We start from the raw sequence: 23,154 nt of genomic DNA, 5'->3' as shown, positions 1-23,154 counted from the left end.
CTATTAAGTAAATAAATATATATATTAGGGGACATCTTACACAGATCAAACCTAGCCCCAAACTAAGCAAAGCTTGTACTATGGGTACTAGGCGACGATATACATACTTGTATAGATAAATACATACTTATATACATAGAAAACAACCATGACTCAGGAACAAATATTAGTGTTCATCACACAAATAAATGCCCTTACTGGGATTCGAACCCAGGACCATCGGCTTAGCAGACAGGGTCACTATCCACTAGGCCAGACCGGTCGTCTAAGTAAGAAATAAGTTTCGCAAGTAAATAGAGAATTTTGAGATTTTACTCTTGGGTTTATGATAACATGCTTCTGCAGTTACAATATCATTTCACCACACCAGCGGATAAAGGCTCTCTTGATTGTTCCAAGCTGATAAGATAGTTGCATTTTATTCACATGTGAGGCAAAGTAATCAAATGCAAATTTTGAGTTGTTTTCTTATGTTTGCTGGTAGAATTGGCTTTTAAATGATGATTTTGAATATTAACATTTAATAACATTCATTTTGAATCGATTCGCTTTGATTTTGTTTGATATTTTACAGTTAGTATTTTCCTCGTGTTGGTGTAGTGAAAACCTCGCTACGCTCAAGATTCCATTTTTCGAACCACGAGCGTAGGGAGTCTTTTTGTCTGTAATTTTATTAAAGACGTGATATTGGTGAAATGGACTCTATATTGGCAGTGATATTTCACAGTACCTATATACCTAAAAATTCATCCGGTATGTCACGTCGGTTACTAATAGCCTCAAAACTCCTTATTAATGCTGCATTAAATAACAATGCCCACGATTGTCCGTCTTTTAGGGCCTATCTCGCCACATATTATACACATATATAGTTCACTTTATTTGTAGCCGAACACATTTTCACTGAAGACATTTCTATTTATACCGAATACCAGTTTTTACTTGGATCAATTCGACATTTTCAATTTAATCGGTTAATTTAGTTCCACAAAAACGAAAGGCGAACGCATCTCAACGGTATCTCAATAGAACAGTTCTTTAACTGGTAACCGAAACGAAATCCTTTTCGTTCCCGGGTTTATGAACGAAACCGGTTTGAAAAATAAAACGGTTTCCGAGCCCTGCTACTATTATTATAAATTATTAAATTATACTATAAATATCATTTTTGTACTCTACAACTTCTATCTGACGCTTTTTGTTCTGTACGCAGTTCACTGAAGAAATTACTATTTCAATCGAATACTAGTTATTACCTAATTAATGTCAATAACGGGTCTAACGCGATATAATTTCATTATTTTACCTTTTTTCCGACGTTTCAGCGAATAATTAAATTTAATCCCGTTTGACCCGTTAGTAACATTAATGAATTTAATTAAGTATACAAAACGCGAGAGTTTAAAGTAGTTTTTACTTGTAAAAAATAAAACCATTATTACTATCATTTTACTATTATTATTAAACTATACTAAAAACATGTTTTTTGTACTCTACAACTTCTATCTGAAGCTTTTTGTTCTGTACGCAGTTATTTAGTCAACGATGAATTTCAACAGAAGTAAATTTAATTCATGTTTCCATGTGTTTTCAGTCTTCAGTTCCATACAAATAATACGTCAAATTAAAGCTAATTTAACACACTATTTTGTCTCATTTAAAACTTTTTTGTAATGTACGAGATACTTCGTAAAAACTGAATTAAAAAAAAAGTATCACAAAAAAATAAGAAAATTTACAATATTTCTTTAATTACTAATTCACGGTCGACTTTATCGATATAATATGTAAACATAATTTTAAGCTCACATATAGAGCTTTTGTTTAAAAAAAATTGCAATGAAATCGGACGAATACTTCTCGAGTTACGGCTGATTTTTTAAACTCAATATCCGCCATCTTGGATTGGCGGCCATTTTTGTTAGCTACCATTTTGAGATGGCAATCATGGTTTTTTAACATCATAATAAGCCTATCTAACTGCTGTGAAAAGGAAACTTGGTACCCCCAATTTATACCATTTTCAAAAATTTGACCAGCTGGCCCATGGACTAATAGTTGGCCAAGCAGATCTTGTCAGTAGAAAAAATGTAGGCGCGAAGGGATATGGTCTCATAGAAAATTTAAATTTCGTATTGTTTTTTTTTTAATTTACTATATTTAAAGCTCCATGCAATTTAAAGCCCTGCTCGCGAGGTCTACAGCTCACAGAGCCACTAGTGTTAATACTGAAGAGGTCAGAAAAGTGGGAAAGGCGGCACTCGAGAGTGGAAGTTGGTCGGGGAGACTGAGGAGAATCCTTCGGGAAAAAGATGTTTTTGGATTTCACTATGGCCCGTGGTCAGCTAGAAGGTGCAGTGTACTCACGAGGGCACAGAGGTGAGGTACAGCAGCAGGCGGCGGTACTCCGGCGCCGTGAGGAGGTGGAAGTTGTTGTTGTCAGGGAAGGTGATGAGCGGGCGGTGGTCGCGCGCCAGCCCGCCCGTGGCCAGCGCGTACTGCGGCAGCAGCAGCTCTGAGACCATGCGGCCTTCATCCTCGCCGCAGTCATCGCAGCCCGCGTCTGGAAAAACGAGTGTGGTCAGATAGGGGTCTACACCTACGTAGTACGTACCTACGTGTGACACACACTGTTATATTATTTTCAGTCCTCAGTCCTCATGCTTGTAAACTCCGTCTTTAACTCAAGATGCAGTAGGTTCAGAAAACGGGTTTAAAAAAAGTCATAGCGCTTTTTAGATCACAATACGGCTGCCATATTTTACCTTGATCTTTTATCCTTCACTTCACAATGTTTTCTAAGCGACTATTCCAGGTCAAAAACATCCAGTATATATTTTGTTTCAGAGCATAAAATGATTAAAATGTTACATACATAAACGTCCGAGTCCCGGTATATGTAACTTTAAAAGTTTTAAAACTCAAATAATTGTCAATAAAGGTGACATTAGGGTGTCATCTATTGGCCATTAGGATGTCATTGACTCCAAAAAAGTAAAGTAAATTGCCAGTCACGTTAATAATTTACGACCTAAAACAAATGAAGCGTCTCGCAAAAACGAGCGCTAAATTCTTGAAGAGTAAAATTGCACTAATGACTGATGAGTTAGCTGTGAGCTCGTCTAAATCATTATCAATTTAAGCCTCCTTCAGAGGATTAATTGTTGAGTCTACGCTACGTACGCCGCCAAAATGACATGTAATTTATAAGTATTAGCGGATCATGTCTTAGAATTACATAATTGATCACACTTGCTCAAGTTCGGACCCTGGATTACGCAAGAAATCATCTCAAAAGGAACCATATCTATTAACCGACATAAAAGCAACGAAAACAAACAAATAAACTCACAAGCTTCCGAATAAACAACACTATTCTAGCGACAGTTTCCTCCTCAATGCCCTAGTTATGTCACGTCTTGCCCGTGACCGCGTATGACAGCATCCGTCCACCGCGCCATGCCGACAATTGGCTTCCTAGATTCCTATCACTGGGTCCATTCAACTTGTTGAAAGCTCGTGAGTCATGACATGACAATGAGCTTTTGCGAAAAGTGGTCTTAACCCTAACCCCACTCGGGTGTAGGGTTTTTGATAAGTATATAAAATCGTCGGGTGACAAGCAAAAGTCATTAACTAACACCATTGAAATTATTGGACAATAAACCGTGTTACAAGTGTAATAAATTTAAGTGCATTGTTACTTTAATTTTTTGATAGTACTTAGTGACTTTTGCTTGTCACCCGACGAAATAATGGGTATGTTATATCAATATAATTTATATCTTCAATCCCTCGAAATATGTTTTTAGGTTTTAATTAGTGTTATGTTTAGAGATATATTTCAGTCTTTCAACTTTCGATTAATAAATTTGATAATTAAAAAAAAATGTAGATATAGATATGTACAAAATAACTATAGGTAGGTAACTAAGAGCACGTCAATCAATAACAGTGTCACAAGTCAAATTGTGCCCCTGAGATCTATACAATGAAGCATGTCGGATGTGTTATGGCTTTTATCATGTAAGTACATTGTCCTACGATATGGATGAGAAAGGCTGTGAATGACAATTCTTTAAGACGGAACTTGACAAACAGAAAGATACGGAATCTCTTGTAATTTAAATCGGTGTCATTTGTGGAGCGAGCGCTTATAATTACACGGGATAAAGACAATGGGCTCGAAATTACGCCAAGTGGGAACTCTAATTCGAATGTAATAGACGTTTGTGTTCTCGTGTGGTAGGGACAAAAAATAAATTATGGTTAATTGTGCGCATGCCATTTCTGTGGCTATGTATGTTGCGGTTATATTTACCCTGTGAATGCGTGAAGGTATGTCAGAAACACTAAACGCAAAAGTTAGAAATTGACACAAAGCGATAATTGATAATCGAACGATTGATTAGTCGCCTAAATTATTTTATTATACAAGCATTTTCGTTTGGATACATACATTTTGCTGCTTAAATGGTAAAAGTCAATGTCTTTAATTATCAGTGCAACTATACCGAAAATAAATATTATTTCCTAACTTTCGTATAAAATTTCTGAATTTTGCACAAACACACTTCACATAATTATCATTCTAGCCACGGAGCGGAATCAGGTAAAATTCTAATTATTTTCTTTGTAGGTATTTTAAATCCTCCCCTAAGCTCGTCAAAGTTAATAGTACAGTCATTATATCCAAAAAACCGACCCTACCCGTGAATAATTAGTTCTTGGATTTTTTTTTCGTAGGTCCCTCGGGGGGGTCACTGGGAGTGTAAATTCAAAAAGTAGGCTTTATCAGGCTCCTGCGTATATTCGAAAAATGATTTTTTTCCAAAAAAACGGGTTTTCTTCAATAACTCGGCTATTTTTGATTTTACAGTAAAACCGTAAGGACAAAAATTGTAGGAAATTTGATTCTCTACAAGTTAGTCCAGTCATTATATCCAAAAAACCGACCCTTTCCGTGAATAATCAGTTCTTGGATTTTTTTTTCGTACGTCCCTCGGGGGAATCACTGGGAGTGTAAATTCAAAAAGTAGACTGAATCAGGGTCCTGTGTATATTCGAAAAACGGTTTTTCTTGAATAACTCGGACATTTTTGATTTTACAGTAAAACCGTGAGGACAAAAATTTTAGAAAATTTGATTCTCTACAAGTTTGTTCCTCACAATTTTTCTTCTAGGATCGATAGTTTGGAAATAAAATTTGAAAAAAGCAACTAATTCAAAATATTTTCAACATCTCGTTTATTTTCAACTTTACGACATAAATGAAGAGGACTAAACTTGTAGAGAATCAAATTCTGAACAATTTTGGTTCCCACCTTCTTTCCCCCAAAATCGATATTTTAGAAATTAAACCTGAAAAACAAAACAAATAGTTGCGGAACCATATTTTCACACCGACAGCAACGGACTCTCACATTATATTTGGTTATTAGGTGAGAGTCCGTTGCTGTCGGTGTGAAAATATGGTTCCGCAACTATTTGTTTTGTTTTTCAGGTTTAATTTCTAAAATATCGATTTTGGGGGAAAGAAGGTGGGAACCAAAATTGTTCAGAATTTGATTCTCTACAAGTTTAGTCCTCTTCATTTATGTCGTAAAGTTGAAAATAAACGAGATGTTGAAAATATTTTGAATTTGTCGCTTTTTTCAAATTTTATTTCCAAACTATCGATCCTAGAAGAAAAATTGTGAGGAACAAACTTGTAGAGAATCAAATTTTCTAAAATTTTTGTCCTCACGGTTTTACTGTAAAATCAAAAATGACCGAGTTATTCAAGAAAAACCGTTTTTCGAATATACACAGGACCCTGATTCAGTCTACTTTTTGAATTTACACTCCCAGTGATTCCCCCGAGGGACGTACGAAAAAAAAATCCAAGAACTGATTATTCACGGGAAGGGTCGGTTTTTTGGATATAATGACTGGACTAACTTGTAGAGAATCAAATTTCCTACAATTTGTGGTATTATCTATGAAAAGGGACCTTATTGTCGATGGCGCTTACGACACTAACATCGATGAGCACAAAACGTAGTAGTTTAAAATTGGGGATTCTGGCCCATTTTAGTTATTTTGATTTCCAATTTAGCAATTAAGTTTCTTTGATTACTGGAACATTCAATGTTGCTGTCTATCCAATGCGGAGGTCAATTTATGTTATGTGACGCTGATGAACTTATCAGTCATCGGTTTTAAAGGTCCCTTTGTAGTTTTTTATAAATAACTCGTAAACGGTGACCTGTAGCAAGAATGTTCTGATACATAAGTAATCTGCGTAAAATTGTCTCCATTAAATATTCTATACAATTTTTCGCGTATTTAAAAAATATTTAAGGTAAAAAGTTAAATATGATCAATTGTTAATATTTTTTGTAAATAACTCGTAAACAGTGGCCTGTACCAAAAAATGTTCTGATACATAAGTAATCTACTTAAAATCTACTCACACCAGAGGATGCTGAAGACCGGACGCTTAGCTAAAACGCTAGGTTGAAGGAGAAGAAGATTGATCCTAGCGAAAAAGTGTATAGAATATTTAAGGCGCGCTTATACTAGAGTTTTACGTTTTCAAGGGGGTGAAGCAGACGAGTGGTAGAACGGGCAGGCGGGCGCCCCGCGCGGCGCACCGCACCATTCCCGCGCAGCACGTCTACGTCCTTATTCTGACGACATCGGTATTCTGAATCGTCAGTTCCGGGATTTTTAGTTCGGCAATTAATATTGAAAAAGATTTATTAGTAAATTCGAATTTTGATGAGTACTTAATGAAATTAAAAACCGGACAAGCGCGAGTCGGACTCGCCCACTGAGCCCACCGAGGGTTCCGTACTTTTTAGTATTTGTTGTTATAGCGGCAACAGAAATACATCATCTGTGAAAATTTCAACTGTCTAGCTATCACGGTTCGTGAGATACAGCCTGCTGACAGACGGACGGACGAACGGACGGACAGCGGAGTCTTTCTTACTAATAGGGTTCCGTTTTACCCTTTGGGTAGGGAACCCTAAAAATGGTAGGTAAGACGGTGAGGTCGGTGAGTGTACCTAAATAATTATTAATTATATGTATACAATATGAGTGTATACTTGACTGATCATGTTTTTGTAAAAATCGATTTCGACTGGCAAAACATATTATTTTTTGGCAACCGGGTTTTTTAACCTAATTAGACCCCGCTGAATCCGAAATTGCCGGTTGATTGATCGAATTCTTGACTGGAAGTGAGATAGTTGATACTAAAGGTCCCTTTTTTTTAGTTTTTCGTAAATAACTCTTAAACGGTGGCGCATAGCAAAAATTTTCTTAAACATAAGTAATCTGCATAAAATTGCCTACAAGAAAGATTCCGTACAATTTTTCGCTAGGATCAATATTCAAAGAGATATTAAGGCGGGAAAGTTAATTATAATCACTTTTTGAAGGTCTCTTTTTTTAGTTTTTCGTAAATAACTCGTAAACGGTGGCCAATATAAAAAAAATTGTTAAACGTTAATAATCGACACAATATTTTCAATAAAAAAAGATTTAGTACATTTTTAGCAGGGATCAATATTTAAAAAGATAATAAAGAGGGAAAGTTAATTATAATAAATTCTAAGGTTCTTTGTTTTTATTTTTTCGTTAATAATTTGAAAAGTATGACTCATAGCAAAAACAAATTTTACACAAATAATAAACATAAAATTTCCTACAAGAAACATGTAGAACACTTTTCGCTAGGATCAATATTTAAAAAAACAAAGCATCCGGTAAGTCAATTATAATCAATTTTAAAGTCCCTTTTTAGTTTTTTGTAAATAACTCGTAAACGGTGTCCCATAGCACAATAGGTTTTTATGAATAAATAATCTCCATAAAATTTTCTGCAAAAAACATCTGAACACTTTTCTCTAGGATCAATATTTGAAACGATATTAAAGGAAGAAAGTTAATCACAATCAGTTCACAGGTCGCTTTTTTTTCGTAAATAACTCGTAAACGGTTGCAACGGGGGCAGTTGCAAAAAATATTATACATAAATATTGAACATAAAATTGTCCACAAAAAAGGTTTTGTACACTTTTTCGCTACGATCAATATTTAATGAGGTATTAAAGGGGGTAAGTTAATTATAATCAATTTCCAGGTCCCTATTTTAAGTTTTTCGTAAATGACTCGTAAACGGTGGCCCATAGCAAAATAGGTTCTTAATGTTAGCCAAGGGGGGTTCCCCTTGGCTAAAAAGTGGCCTCCATGTTTAAAATTCATTTGTTTACGTAAGATGTCCGTCTTTGGGTCACGAATTTACATGTGTGTACCAAATTTCAACTTAATTGGTCCAGTACTTTTGAAGAAAATGGGCTGTGACAGACGGACAGACAGACAGACAGTCGCACGAGTGATCCTATAAGGGTTCCGTTTTTTCCTTTTGAGGTACGGGACCCTAAAAACTAAAAAAAGTGACATGTGAATTGATTGTAATGAACTTTCTTCCTTTAATATCGTTTTAAATATTGATCCTAGAGAAAAGTGTTCAGATGTTTTTTGCAGGAAATTTTATGTAGATTATTTATTCATAAAACCTATTTTGCTATGGGACACCGTTAACGAGTTACTTACAAAAAACTAAAAAGGGACTTTAAAACAGGGACCGTTACCGGTATTCTGACTACAGGTTATTATTGAGGTATAACCGGTGTAATTTGAATTTGGGTATTTATATCACTTAAGCTCCGAATAGAGGTATTCGAATACCGGTATTCAATAGTGTTATCGGTTTAGCCAATTGACAACAAATACCACTATTTGATAGTTTACTCCTAAAGCTATTACCGGTAATAAGTAAGTGCCAATACCGGTTGTAGTAGTACCACGATTCGTTCCTTCGCTACTCGTCAAGGACGTTGTCCGGCCCGCTTGTAAAGTTGTAAATACTTAAGATCCGGATCTTAGAATGCCCGTTTTCATGTTGGCTGGTAAAATTAGCTGTTAGGTGATGATTTTGAATGATAAATATTTAATAGCGTTCATTTGATTCATTTAATTGTTTTTTTTTGTTGATTTAATTGTATTTTATTACGTATGTAGTTTATAATCTCAAATATATGAGCGCCGATTAGACGTGCGCGCCGCCGCCATAAGGAGTCCGCGCGCCGCCGCCGCCGCCGGTAGATTAAAATGCGCGCCGAATATTTTTTATAAGACAGTATTATGCAGCGTTAAAATATGTAATAGGTTATATTCCGATAAGAAATAGTTGAAATAGGCGCCACTTCCTACGTAACTCTCACATTTTTGACGTAAAATACTTACTTAAACATGGCAATAATTACGTACTTACGGAAATTTTTTGGTCATATAATTTAATTTCTACTATTTTATGTCGCATCAACACCATACTAACTATTTATTATGTGGCAGTACGATTTACATAAAAATGTGTTGTATGTATGTACCTATGGGTAAAATACATTTACAAAGTATAATGTCCAGTGTTTTAACCGTTGTCGATTACAGGGCACTTGTGCCAAGTATGCGAAGAGTAAAATTATCACGTTTTCTGGTAGTTTTTATGAATATGAATATGAATTAAACAGAGGGATTTTAGGTGTTTCAAAACCTTTTAAAAAGTCATTACTTGTCGTATTGCAACGTAATGAACCAAATAGATAAAAAAATATTATTACGGTTTTTTTTTTCCTGTGCGTTCATCAAGACATCAAGAGACAGACAAGACATGAGAAATTTCTTACGAAAATATTGATAAAATTGCATGCATTGTTGTATACCATTGCTCAGATGTTGCTGCATCCTACGATACCCCGCTAAGTTTGATTTAATGTTAATAAAATGACGCCAATGACTGGTAAAATTTTACCACCTACGAGCTATAAAGCTTTTGGAAAAATATAAAAATAATAGGTTTTACTTTAGTTCATAACATAAGTTGACATTATCAGTAAGTGTATTTGTAATTAAAAATGCAATTATTCTATATTTATTAAAAAAAATATGAATTTTACAAAAAAAACCTTATGCATATAAAGTACTGTATACTAACTAGGCAACGTCCAAAATACTAGACGTCTTTTCATTATGCGGCGTATCTTTTTATTTACACCGACTGGCAACATCCAACATATTTGACATACCTATGTTTTTTTCGAAACTATTATAAATAGATTTTTTTCATGATTTTTCTACAATAAACAACCACATAATAAGATAATAACACCAAAAAAATGATACTAACACAGTTTTTTGAGATTTTTTCCCTTGTCGATTTAAGGGTTAAGCATGGCTTTTCATTATACGTCTTAATATTGAAAAGTTGAAAAATTCCACGCCGCCGCCGTGGATTTTTTTCTGGCGCGCCGCCACCCAATTTTTTTCCGACCGGCGCGCACGTCTAGCGCCGCCCAATAGGCATTTAGCCGGCGGCGGTTCGCCGGTCAAAATTGGTTGGCGGTGGCGGCGAATCGGCGGCGTAGCCTTGAAAACTTGGTTTATGCGAAGAGAATTCAAACCTTAATTCATTTAATTTAATTTCATTTAATTTATTGAATTATGGTAGGAAAAAAGTTTTTCATGGCATTAACTGTAGATAAGCAGCATAATGAACATCTCTTTATATTCTGAGGTTACTGTTAATTGAATCTATCACTAATTCACTACACTTTATAAAACAAAGTCCCCCGCCGCGTCTGTCTGTAACTATATGAATGTATGTTCACGATGAACTCAAATCAAAACCTACTCAACTGATTTTCATGCGGATTTCAGCTATCAATAGAAAGATTTTTGAGGAAGCTTTAGTTTAGGTGTACAATTTGTTAAGGTTTTGTGTAATCCGTGCGAAGTCAGTGCGGGTAACTATAGTCAAATATAATAGTTATTATATGTACGTATCGCCAGGAGAGGTGAATGATTACACACACTGCTCGCACAGACCACCTAGTAATCGCAAAAATAGTATGAATGAATCAATGAGTGAATGTGACTTAAATGTACGATATTAAAAGCCTACATATAAAAACCCCTTCAAGAAACTTTTTTGCAGTTGATATCAACTTGATATTGGTACGAAATACGGAACCCTAAAAAGAATATTAATTTCAAAAATGTCTCAAAAATTGTATTGAACAACTATTTACAACTAATATTGCTCAAAGGTTAACTGGAAGAGATCCCTTAAAGGCATAAGTTCGCCTTTGTACTAATGACGAATGTTATTTTTCCTGTTTTGTTTTGATTTTTGTACAATAAAGTGTTTTACTACTACTACTACTATATTAAAGCAGAAGGAGTTGAAAATAAAGTTCCAGTTAATCCTTGTTTAATATTCGCTGAAAGTTGTTGAGCATTAGACTTTTCTGAGTGAGCACTCTATGGATTTTTTTCTTTATGTGGTTAAATGCACGTAATAATTATTTTTAGATATAATTTTAATTTATATTTTTGTTCGGTAAATAAAACAAAAATATGATATGAAAAGTTTTCTTGATTTCTATTTAAAGTTAATTGTTTTTATATAAAGTACCATCTCTTAAAATATCGGTACCTAATTTGTTAGCACGTTATATAAAAGCAATAAATTCCCGATCAAACTAATCTGCATAGCATTTGCAACGACAACGTGTGTAAATATCATCGTTAATGTCAAAGTTCTATGAAAATATGACGTTTATATTATAATAACACTCCCTCACTTTGTTCTGTTCAAATCGGTGCAAAGTTAGCTTAGACAGACTCTAGTATCTAACAAGGTCACGCCGATGCCACACCGATAGCGCAGAATTTTGGCGGCGGCGGCGGCGCGAAAATTTTGGCGGCGCGGCGCTCATATTTCATATGGAAATGTTTTCTGGGATTAATTATTTTCATTAATTCATTCATTAACCTCGTGCCTTGAAACGGTCGCAACGCTCAATTTTACAGATTTCGAACCACTTGCTACGCTCGTGGTTAAATCATGAAATCTTTCGCTTGTACAGCGATCAATATAAGCATGAGCAAAAAGAATAGATAGTAAGTTACATATGTCTTTGGCATGAGGACTTAACAACAACTTTAACCTCTTGTCGCAAAGTTTTTGGTTACTCTTTGATCAAGTGCAATGAATACCGGTATTAAATACGAAAACCATTACCGGTATACTGAATACCTGTTATTATTGAGGTATTAATGAATACCGGTATTTCATTATGTCAATTAGTGTACAAATAGCGATAAAGACAAAAACGGAATGACAGCAATACCTCTAATGCGAATATAGGTATAACATTTTAACCGGTATTCGTTTGACAGTTTTTATACAGGTATTTAATAAAACCGGTTATACGGTCCCTGCTTTAAAATTGATTGTAATTAACTTACCGGCTGCTTTGTCTTTTTAAATATTGATCCTAGCGAAAAGTGTTCTACATGTTTCTTGTAGGAAATTTTATGTTTATTATTTATGTGTGATCAACAGGGTAAAGACCGGTAGTGATCACCGAATCGTAAGAGGCACACTGAATATCAATATTAAACTTGAAAGGTCCAGCCTGATGAAGTCTACGCTCCGACCTACTCGAGCCCATGTTCAAAACCCCGAAAGCTTTCAACTCGAGCTCTCTAACCGCTTTGCTTGCCTAGAGAACTTGGCTTCAGTGGACGAAATCAACGACGGGCTAGTGGAAACTGTCCACACAGTAGGGTCTAAGTTTTTTAGACCCCGCCGTAAAGATAGACCTCAGAAATTGACCGAGCAAACCTTAAACCTCATGGCTGAACGACGCTCGCTACAGTTGCAGTCTCCCGATGACGCGGAGTCATATAGGCAGCTCAATAGACGTATATCTAAGTCCTTGCGACATGATCTACGTCTCTCAATAGTCTCTTTAATACGGTTAGTATTAAAGAGACTATTGAGTGAAACCAAGGCTCCAAAATGTTCGCAAAGGACAAGTCTATTGGGCAAAGCCTACTGACAAAGCTGAAACGGGAAGATGGCAGCATAGCGTCAAGCAAAGCGGAGGTTTTAGGTGAGATCGAGAGGTTCTATGGACAGTTATACACTTCGATCGCAAAGCCCGTTGACAGCTTGGTAGGAGATCCAAGAGCCAAGCTGTCCCGACATTATACCGAAGATATCCCGGACATCAGTCTGTACGAGATTAGGATGGCCCTGAAGCAGCTTAAAATCAACAAGGCGCCGACAAAGACGAAATCACTTCAGAGCTTCTGAGAGCGGGTGGAACACCGGTACTTAAAGTCCTCAAGACGCTCTTTAATTCCGCCTTGTCCGAGGGCATAACGCCTGAAACATGGAATAGAGGCGAGGTGGTGCTGTTCTTCAAAAAAGGTGATAACAACCTATTGAAGAACTACAGACCCATCACGCTTCTGAGCCATGTCTATAAGCTGTTTTCAAGGGTCATCACGAACCGTCTCGAACACAGACTTGATGACTTCCAGCCTCCCGAACAAGCTGGTTTCCGAAAAGGCTATAGTACCATAGACCACATCCATACGCTGCGGCAAGTTATACAGAAGACCGAAGAGTATAACTTGCCATTATGCTTAGCGTTTGTGGACTATGAGAAAGCCTTTGATTCGGTGGAAACATGGGCGGTGCTTGAGTCTCTTCAGCGATGCCATATTGACTATCGGTACATCGAAGTGTTGAAGTGTTTGTATAATAACGCCACCATGTCGGTCCGAGTACAGGAGCAGAGCACGAGGGCGATTCCATTGCAAAGAGGCGTAAGGCAGGGAGACGTTATCTCTCCGAAACTGTTTACTGCCGTAATGGAAGACGCCTTCAAGCTCCTGGAATGGGAAGGACTTGGCATCAACATCAACGGCGAATACATCACTCACCTTCGGTTTGCCGACGATATCGTAGTCATGGCAAAGTCGATGGAGGAACTCAGCATGATGCTCGATGACCTCAACCGAGTTTTACAACGGGTGGGCTTGAAAATGAACATGGACAAGACGAAACTTATGTCAAATGCCAATGTTGTGCCCATCCCAGTCTCTGTTGGGAACTCGGTACTCGAAGTTGTTGACTCGTACATCTACCTAGGACAAGTAGTCCAATTAGGTAGGTCCAACTTCGAGAAAGAGGTCAACCGCCGAATCCAACTCGGTTGGGCAGCGTTTGGGAAACTACGTAATGTCTTTTCGTCCGACATACCTCAGTGCCTCAAGACGAAAGTCTTTAATCAATGTGTGTTACCAGTGATGACTTACGGCTCCGAAACGTGGTCTTTCACTATCGGCCTCATCTCAAAACTCAAAGTCGCTCAACGAGCTATGGAGAGGGCTATGCTCGGAGTTTCTCTACGTGATCGAATCAGAAATGAGGAGATCCGTAGACGAACTAAAGTCACCGACATAGCCCACCGGATTAGCAAGCTGAAGTGGCAATGGGCAGGCCACATTGCACGCAGAGAAGATGGCCGATGGGGTCGAAATGTGCTCGAGTAGAGACCACGGACTAGCAAGCGCAGCGTAGGACGTCCACCCACAAGATGGACAGACGATCTTGTTAAGGTCGCCGGAAGACGCTGGATGCGGGTCGCTTCCAACCGGCACGTATGGAGGTCCAAGGGGGAGGCCTATGTTCAGCAGTGGACGTCTTATGGCTGAGATGATGATGATGATGATGATTTATGTGTAAGATTTGTTTTTGCTATGAGTCATACTTTTCAAATTATTAACGAAAAAATAAAAACAAGGAACCTTAGAATTTATTATAATTAACTTTCCCTCTTTATTATCTTTTTAAATATTGATCCCTGCTAAAAATGTACTGAATCTTTTTTATTGAAAATTTTGTGTAGATTATTAGTTCATTTTTTTTATATTGGCCACCGTTTACGAGTTATTTACGAAAAACTAAAAAAAGGGACCTTTAATATCACATATCTCACTTCCAGTCAAGAATTCGATCAAGCAACCGGCAAATTCGGATTCAGCGGGGTCTAATTAGGTTAAAAAACCCGGTTGCCAAAAAGTAATATGTTTTGCCAGTAGAAATCGATTTTTACAAAAATGTGACCAGTCTAAATTATTCAATTTGATTAATTTTATAGCCTTTTAAAATATGTTTACACAATTTATCAATCGTGACTGAATTCCGGATTGGTTAGATGGGTGTGTGCCTTTGCTGCCCAACTTGTTATAAAATGACAATATGACGGACGAATGTCTGAAATGTCACCGTATTTAAGAATTATTTTGCTTTTCTTCGTAAGTATGTTGAAAAACATTGTGTGTATAACATATTTGCATATTTATACTGTGATTACCCATTTTATGTAACGTCCGCTAAACTAGCACAGGTCAGACGCTGACAGTGGTCACGGGCGTACTGGCGTGAGGAATAGGCGCAAGGTATTGCCGCGTAGGGTGTAATTTAGTAGGCAAAATGTTGAATTCATCAAATGATGAATGAAAAAATTAACGTATCGATAAAAGGACAAGCAATAATGAAGATTTACTTAAAAGCTATCGACTGAAGTAAGTTTCATATACATTTTCGTCCTAGTACTTCTAACATAAGGAAATAAAGACAGTTTTAGGCATGTTTTCAACTTAAGATTCTATCGAGAAAATAATGAGCCGTCGTGTTTCTGACAAGCAATAACGTAGTTCAAGGACTGAAGTTATACATACTAGAAAATAATGCATGAAATCCTTGTAAAAGTCTGTAAATATGGTGACAAAAAAGTGCATTTTACTACACACCGCGCCTTAATGTAGACAATTTGATGTAGATTACTTATGTGTCAGAACATTTATTGCTACAAGTCACCGTATACGAGTTATTTGTAAAAAACTACAAAGGGACCTTAAACCCGATGACTGATCAGTTCATCAGCGTCACATAACATAAATTGACCTCCGCATTGGATAGACAGCAACATTGAATGTTCCAGTAATCAAAGAAACTTAATTGATAAATTGGAAATCAAAATAACTAAAATGGGCCAGAATCACCAATTTTAAACTACTACGTTTAGTGCTCATCGATGTTAGTGTCGTAAGCGCCATCGACAATAAGGTCCCTTTTCATAGATAATACCACATTTTTGTCCTTACGGTTTTACTGTAAAATCAAAAATGGCCGAGTTGTTGAAGAAAAACCGCTTTTTTAAAAAAAAACCGTTTTTCGAATATACGCAGGAGCCTGATTCAGCCTACTTTTTGAATTTACACTCCCAGTGACCCCCCCGAGGGACCTACGAAAAAAAAATCCAAGAACTAATTATTCACGGGTCAAAATCTATAATGACTGTACTATAACACAAAAATGCCGATGTCCGCTAATTAAAATCCAAATTAGACATTTGCGTGAAAACGATTTGAAATGCTAAAGTTTTTCCATTGTATAAACGGAATAAACAGATTGGAACAAGAAAAATTTGATATGTAAATGAGGATTTAAAAAAATGCAGGAAACAGAAAACTTTTGCACGAAATATTGTTTATGAATCGGTAATCTAGGAGTCCAGGGTTCCATCGCTGGCTGTTCTGTTAGTTATCGTGTTTCATTTTGTCTTTATACTTTGATCCTTGTATTATTGTTAGAGCTTGATAACAATTATTTTTTTATATAAAAAAATAAGTATATAATGAACCAATAAGCTGACTAAAATGAGTTTTAGTACCGTAGTGTCATACGAGTAAGATACCTTGTATTTCCTTTAAGTAATAATAATAAGAGTAGATCCCCACGCAAGCCTATCAAAAGACCGGGATTTATAGGCCCGTGAAATCCAAAATAAGAGTAGAAAATAAAAAGAATAATAAAGAACTGTAATTTTTTCTATAGGTATATGTATTTTATTAATTTAACTATACACTCACTTCACGATGAGTACACACGTTAACCCTTGTATTCGACACAGTTGCTAAATATAGTAAATATAGTGTAAATATTAATGTGGTTTAAGAGTCCATATAAAAGCCACTTAATAAGTATGTATATCATAAAAGATTATGAATGAGCTCACTTGTATAACTTAGATACGCTTTAGCGCCTGGACAATAGTCGTGGTCAGATCTCCTACAGTTTAATTTAACCTGTATATAGTTAAACCATCAAACGTCATAGTTAGCATATAAGTATACTTGTGAGATAAACTACAAATTAGTACAAATAGTCAATTTTAACCGACTAAATTACAAATTTTGCTCATCAGCCTAACTACGTAACGATTCCCAGTGTTCCCGAACTCTTTATATGTCTTTATTTTTAACGGCGTCCCTTTTACCAGATTTATTGAAAAATTGATAGGCAGGTAGGTGTAGGTCGGATCCTTTCGCAACTGCTACTAACTTGGCTAAGTAGGCCCGGCCCAGTCATTAAGAAACTTATCGTCTACTGAAATGTGCGATGATCGATGCGCCTACGCGCCAATTGCCAACACTTATGCATACCTATTAAAGATCAACGACCTGGCATATTCACGTGTGGAAAGGTCAAGTCTTTGGACTATTAGCCGAGGGATTAGCGAACGAACTTTTAACGGTACTTGCACATAGTTACAAGAATAGATCTAGATTCACGGTGAATAATTAATATAATTATTCACGCGTCTTTTTAATGAGAGTTCATTAGACTATTTAGGTTAGTCGGTCTCGGAATTGGTATCAAATTGCCGGTATAAGATTGCGATTTTCCCAGGAGCAGTTTTGTACCTACTTTTAGTTTCGGGCGCTTCGTCTTGTAGTAAAATATTTATATTAAGCGCCTCTAAAAAAGGTCTCAGAAGAAAGAAAAACATTTTGGTATTTTTTTTACCTAGCCTGAATTGAAAAACGAAAACAACTCTTTGAATACTTGATACTCAACCTAAATATCAGTGACATGGACAACATATTGTATTTAATATTTAATTCTGTAGATTTCGCCTCCGTCGCTCCAACTTCGTTAGACATTGACTACAAAGGGCTTCCGCTGTGCTCACGGACGTTCAAAATTGGGTTAAGATGCGTCTTTCTACAAAGAAACAAGTTATCGACATGTGTGTACCTCTATCCCTAGAAATACTGTAAGGGGCTGTGTGTACTGATTACAAGGCTTTTGCTTTCACCAGCAAGGTTTCAAGTACCAGCTTTCGATTTACACGGGAGTCAGCCGTGTCAATCGGTTCGGAAAATGATCGGTCTGCAAATATCTTTCTAGTTGAAGCATTACATTTCAAAACAAAACTAGTTTTACACGAACTTAGAAAGAAAGTGAGAATGAATAAGTACATGTAAGCTTTAGGTGCTTTTTGTGTACTTTCTATAAGGAGGCTCCAAAATACTTATTGGTATTATTATAAGTGGATGTCTTACGTTCAACTATGAATATAATGATAATGATCGTATTCCATGATCGAGTCCCTATCGATATATTTAGGTAGTTAGTTAGGTATAAATGTTGTTCAATCTTAGAGCTTGATAGCCTGAGGTATCAACGTTCTTCTTTGCGACATCAAAACCAAGTAAATTACGCGATTTGTTACACTGCTATCAGATAGTTAATGAAATACTTACCGGTAATGTCAATCTGTCAGAGCCGACGTAACCAAGCGTCACAATTACATAACGAGTAGCTGACTAGCTGTAGCCAGTATAATAGCGAAGGGCAAGGCCGGAGGATACGTACTGGTCTTTATTGTTCTTAGCCGCCAGCGCCGCGGCAGAGACTGTGATTTGAAAAGGGTCAATCTTCTCAGTGTACTGCTGATACGAGGTTGGATCGACATTAGATCTTGGTTAGTTCAAGGTTTGATGCGATAACTTCCTGGGGTTAGTTTGCGAGTTTGATGTTCCTATTCGTTTTTTATAATATTTAATGTAGCTGTCAATGGTCCAATATACAAAGCCTCAATCGTCACAGTCGCGACTAGAGGGCTATGACCACAACATTTATTACATTTAGGTTTTGGTATCGATATTGTCATAATTTTTGGCGGGTTCTAGATTCCGAAGCAGCAGCTGAAGACGCAACCGGAGTAAACGTTAAGATCAAAGGTGTTTTTTCTACATGTAGGTTAAGGACTGTATCGTTTAGTATGGGTACAACTTTACTTAGCCGTTTTTTCTAGTATTATATTTTTATTAAAAAATTACACATATAGTTTAATTAGTGCTTTAATAATTAAGTAACATTTCGTCCTGGGAGTAGGGAATGCAAATCGGTTATTTTTTGTATGGAAATATTCGGTTTTTAACCGAAACCGCGGTTATTTCCATACAAAAAATAACCGATTTGCATTCCTTACCTGGGAGATCACGTAAAGCATATGGTTGGGACAATATTTACCTAATCCTCTCGAGTAACTACAACGATTTTGGACAAATACTACAAGAACGGTTTGCGAACAAGACGAGATATTACACAAAAAAAAATCGTACTATGTAAACATCAATTACATATGATTCGTAAAGCGAAACATCTGGGCATACTCTAATCATTTCTATTAGTTGGACTAAAAGTTTTGGATCTGTGCATGGTGGCCTTTTAGAGAATATGGCATGTTACTTACGAGTCTTACGACAACCCCGACTTTGGTATACAATATAACCATCATGGAGCGTTTCTATCGACCTGTTCTAGCCATGGTTCAACGCCATGAATGTCCGTTAGGCTTTGGATTTCGGTAGGTTATTTTAGCTGTTTCCCTCATTTCGCTTGCGTCAGAAATTGACGGGAATCAAAAAAGTTGCATAAAAAGTCGTTTTCATGTAAAGATAAAAATTCACCACATTTATTCTGTGGATGTTCAATTGAGCAATCATGAAAAGGACACTTTGATGGCATATTTTGGCAGCATATTAACTTTTTGTTTCTTTAAATCGTACCAAGGAATCGGTGAAATAGTCTCAAATTAAGCTCGATAGGCTTGTCCAAATTATATTTGCTAGGCGGTATTAAAATCATCATAAAGTCCCTAAAATAAAATAAATGTAAAACCTTCTTATATCAGATATGGCTTAAAAATACCCCCAGATTATACCTTAAGAACATAGTAATACAAAATAATACACACGTCAACAGTTAGACCAGGTTTTATCTGTACCCATAATAAACGACACAGTCCTTATGTACGTACCTATGATTGTCCATCATCCAACAAAATCAGTATTTTTAGTTAGAAACTAAAGCAAACTATAGAAAACTGCAATGTAATTACTTTCTCAAAATTAGAGTAGTGGGTCAATTCAACTGGCGAGATTGCGAGTAAAACCTCGACGTATTTATTGAGTAAAATAAAAAGTAATTGACCACGGAATACAATAATATTTTCTGTGTAATAAATAATAAACCAAAGCGTTTATGATAGTAGCAGAGGCACGTGCCTTGGGGCATGTGGAGACAAAGGTTAATATAGTATAAGTACCCATAATATACGTTGGTGAAGTACCTATTGTATACTAGTAGTATAATGACATCGTTATTAGGTGCACGTACTTCACGGTCTGTCACATGGCTAGCTAGGTGCACTGGATGGAGGTATTTCCGTAACTAAATGCCGTTCAGTGATAACACTGATTTGCCTTGGAATTTCATAATTTCTCGTGTTTCATACTACAGGTAAACTTCGGTGATAAAATAATGTTATTTAATGGTAGGAAATTGTATTCGTGAAATCTAGCAAAGAGACAAAAAGTTCAATACCATCGAAGGTGCGAATTCTCAAGACTGCTTTTGCATATTTGAGCGACAGAGAAGCACATAACGAAATTTCATTTTCGTTTTTCGCGGTAGGCCCGCTGAGTGTCAACGTCGAAAGTTAAAGTCGAATAGGATGCGTTATATTTCTATTAATATTGTTGATGGTGGCTATGGATATCCTACCTTTAGATCTCCAAAAATATCACCGCTATTAAGTCTGGTCTTTAGTAGTTGTTTTCATTTTCGATAGCCGTATGTAAATATTACATCACTGGTATTAGCATTGTTTATTTTAAACTGCATTTAATGTTTATAAAATAGATTGAGACTAAAATAAACAAACATTACAGAAGTACATACATTACGGTCGGGTCTTCAGATACACAATCTACAGTTTTGTACGCATAGGTTTTATTGAAAAGGTTCTATTTGCGAAGGTCCCTAGTCGTCTGCCATTGGCATGCAACGAGCGGCGCCCTCCCACGAAAAAGGGTCTTTTACGTCTGTTTTCGAGCACCTCGGTACATTGTTGAGATAGGTCGTATAAATGCGCGGCTTTAGGACAAAGTAAGCACTTTTCCCTTTTAGATGAAATGCTGCGTAGTAAGCAAGTTACCAAGATTGTTAGTGCCTACTAGTACCTATCTGTAAGCATTTCTTTTGGGCTATGGAGTATCTTTGAGAGCGTAAAAGAGGAAAAACGGGCATCCAATTTGGACAATTCCGATTTGATTACTCTTGAGTGTTGATAAGAGAAGAATTAAAAAACAAACACTTTTTTAATTAAATCCAATTAACGATTATGGCGTCCAATCGTACATGTACATGTTGTGCGCGAATATACACGCCATAACGGTATTTCCACAGCGATCTCGTTGAAACACAATGTACACAAACTGATAAAAATAATTTCTATCGACGGGTATTGGAAATATTGGAATGCGGTCTAAAAATAAACCAGAGTGGTATTGGATTATGATAACAAATCTGGAAACTCGGTAATATTGGATAATAATATAATCCGGATTACGCTAATTCTTTCCACTCTCGAATGAGAAGAACCACCTCCTAAAGGAAATAATCCTTCTCTCCGCTACGCATTTGGGTTTCCGTATTTTTCTTAAGACCGGGAGAAGCGGGAAAGGGTAACTGCTTTACATAATGCCAACTTCATTTGTGGCCTGCGCGAACTTGTTAAAGTCGAATTAGCTTCGTCCTTCAATTTTTTACTTCCCTCGGAAAATTGCAAATTTCGCGAAATTACGGCTCTACGTAATTTATGGCTTCAGGTATTTACTTAGTAGCTCGTTATTATGGTTGTAAAATACTGGTTTTTAACCATCGACAAAAACATAATTGCGATTTCAATTCTCGTGAAAAATTTCACAGCAAGTAAACATTATACGCTTCAATGCGTAACAAATGTACGACAAGAAAATATTTGATAATCACTAACAAAAACTTGCCTAGTCTCTGATTTTTCACAAAAAACAGACTCAATCTCATCTGTGCGATCTTAGCGCGGTACTTGAAGCGACACATTGAGGCGCGTGCGCCGGTACTGACGCAGCCGATGCGACTGCTCAAGTGCTCATCCCACCGGATAAACCATTGCGTGCGACGTTTTGCGACTTCGGCTTGATAATAAAAAATAAGTGACAAATCAATTTCATGGTTCGCCAAACGCTTGAGTGAAATGAAATGCCGCGCACTATGGCCCTCAGCACGAGATTAAAGTTTGGGAAACTGAGCGTTTGGTACCACTGAATTCACTGATCGCTGCTACGAGTACGTTTGTTATGGCTGTATGTATACACATCAACAGTTTTTGTTAAAACACATTAAGAATGGAAAATTACGCTCTTGTGTTATTGTGTAAAGTTTTAGCACTCTAGCGCCTAATTGTTTTGGAATCGATTGTTTATATTTAACTGTCTTACAACTTCAGTACCGCTGTTCTATGGTAAGAATTACCGCTGAATCCAAAGCACTGCATCCTTCTGCGCACGCGGCAGCAAGCCCCGGCCACTACCGTCACACTAGCACTATCACGCTCTGACATCACCATCACCCCTCATCGACAACACATGAACCCGATACCTCGATATAAGGCTCAATGGCTTTGAATCAACACACACAATATGCAGCAATAGCGCTATCCATCCACACACATAAAGCGCGCGCTGAACCGCGACTGAAATGTCAGGCAATTGAAAATCGTTATCGTTGGCTTCCCATCAATGAGACGAGATAAATTGAGGATCGGAATGAGATTACTCCCATATCTACCGTGTGAGGGCTTCGCAATTCATACATCTATTACGGTATTTAGATTAAGAGCGTGAAAGCAGTTGACGCTATTTTTGTATTACGCAAGTACATACTTTCTCTCTTAAAGATATAAGTAGAATAAGGGAAAGGAGAGATGTAACTTGCTATCAGTGTTTATCCCAAATAATCACGAGATAGCGCTATCTGGGTTGGAATGTGTCAAATATAGTAGA

General features: G+C 36.7%; 1 protein-coding gene across 1 annotated transcript in view; it reads right to left on the bottom strand.

Moving 5' to 3' along the window:
* LOC134789977 (guanine nucleotide exchange factor DBS-like) overlaps positions 1 to 23,154 on the bottom strand; it is a 144,773-nt gene that overhangs the window by 76,244 nt on the left and 45,375 nt on the right. The window contains exon 2 of the mRNA XM_063760705.1: positions 2,368 to 2,563. Coding sequence (XP_063616775.1) covers positions 2,368 to 2,563 — 196 coding nt within the window. The remainder of the gene's footprint in view (positions 1 to 2,367; positions 2,564 to 23,154) is intronic.

The sequence above is a fragment of the Cydia splendana genome, chromosome 4 (genome assembly GCF_910591565.1).
Source record: "Cydia splendana chromosome 4, ilCydSple1.2, whole genome shotgun sequence".
NCBI classification, from domain to species: domain Eukaryota; kingdom Metazoa; phylum Arthropoda; class Insecta; order Lepidoptera; family Tortricidae; genus Cydia; species Cydia splendana.
The sequence above is the reverse complement of the archived record's forward strand: the minus strand, read 5'-3'. Positions and strand labels throughout refer to the sequence as shown.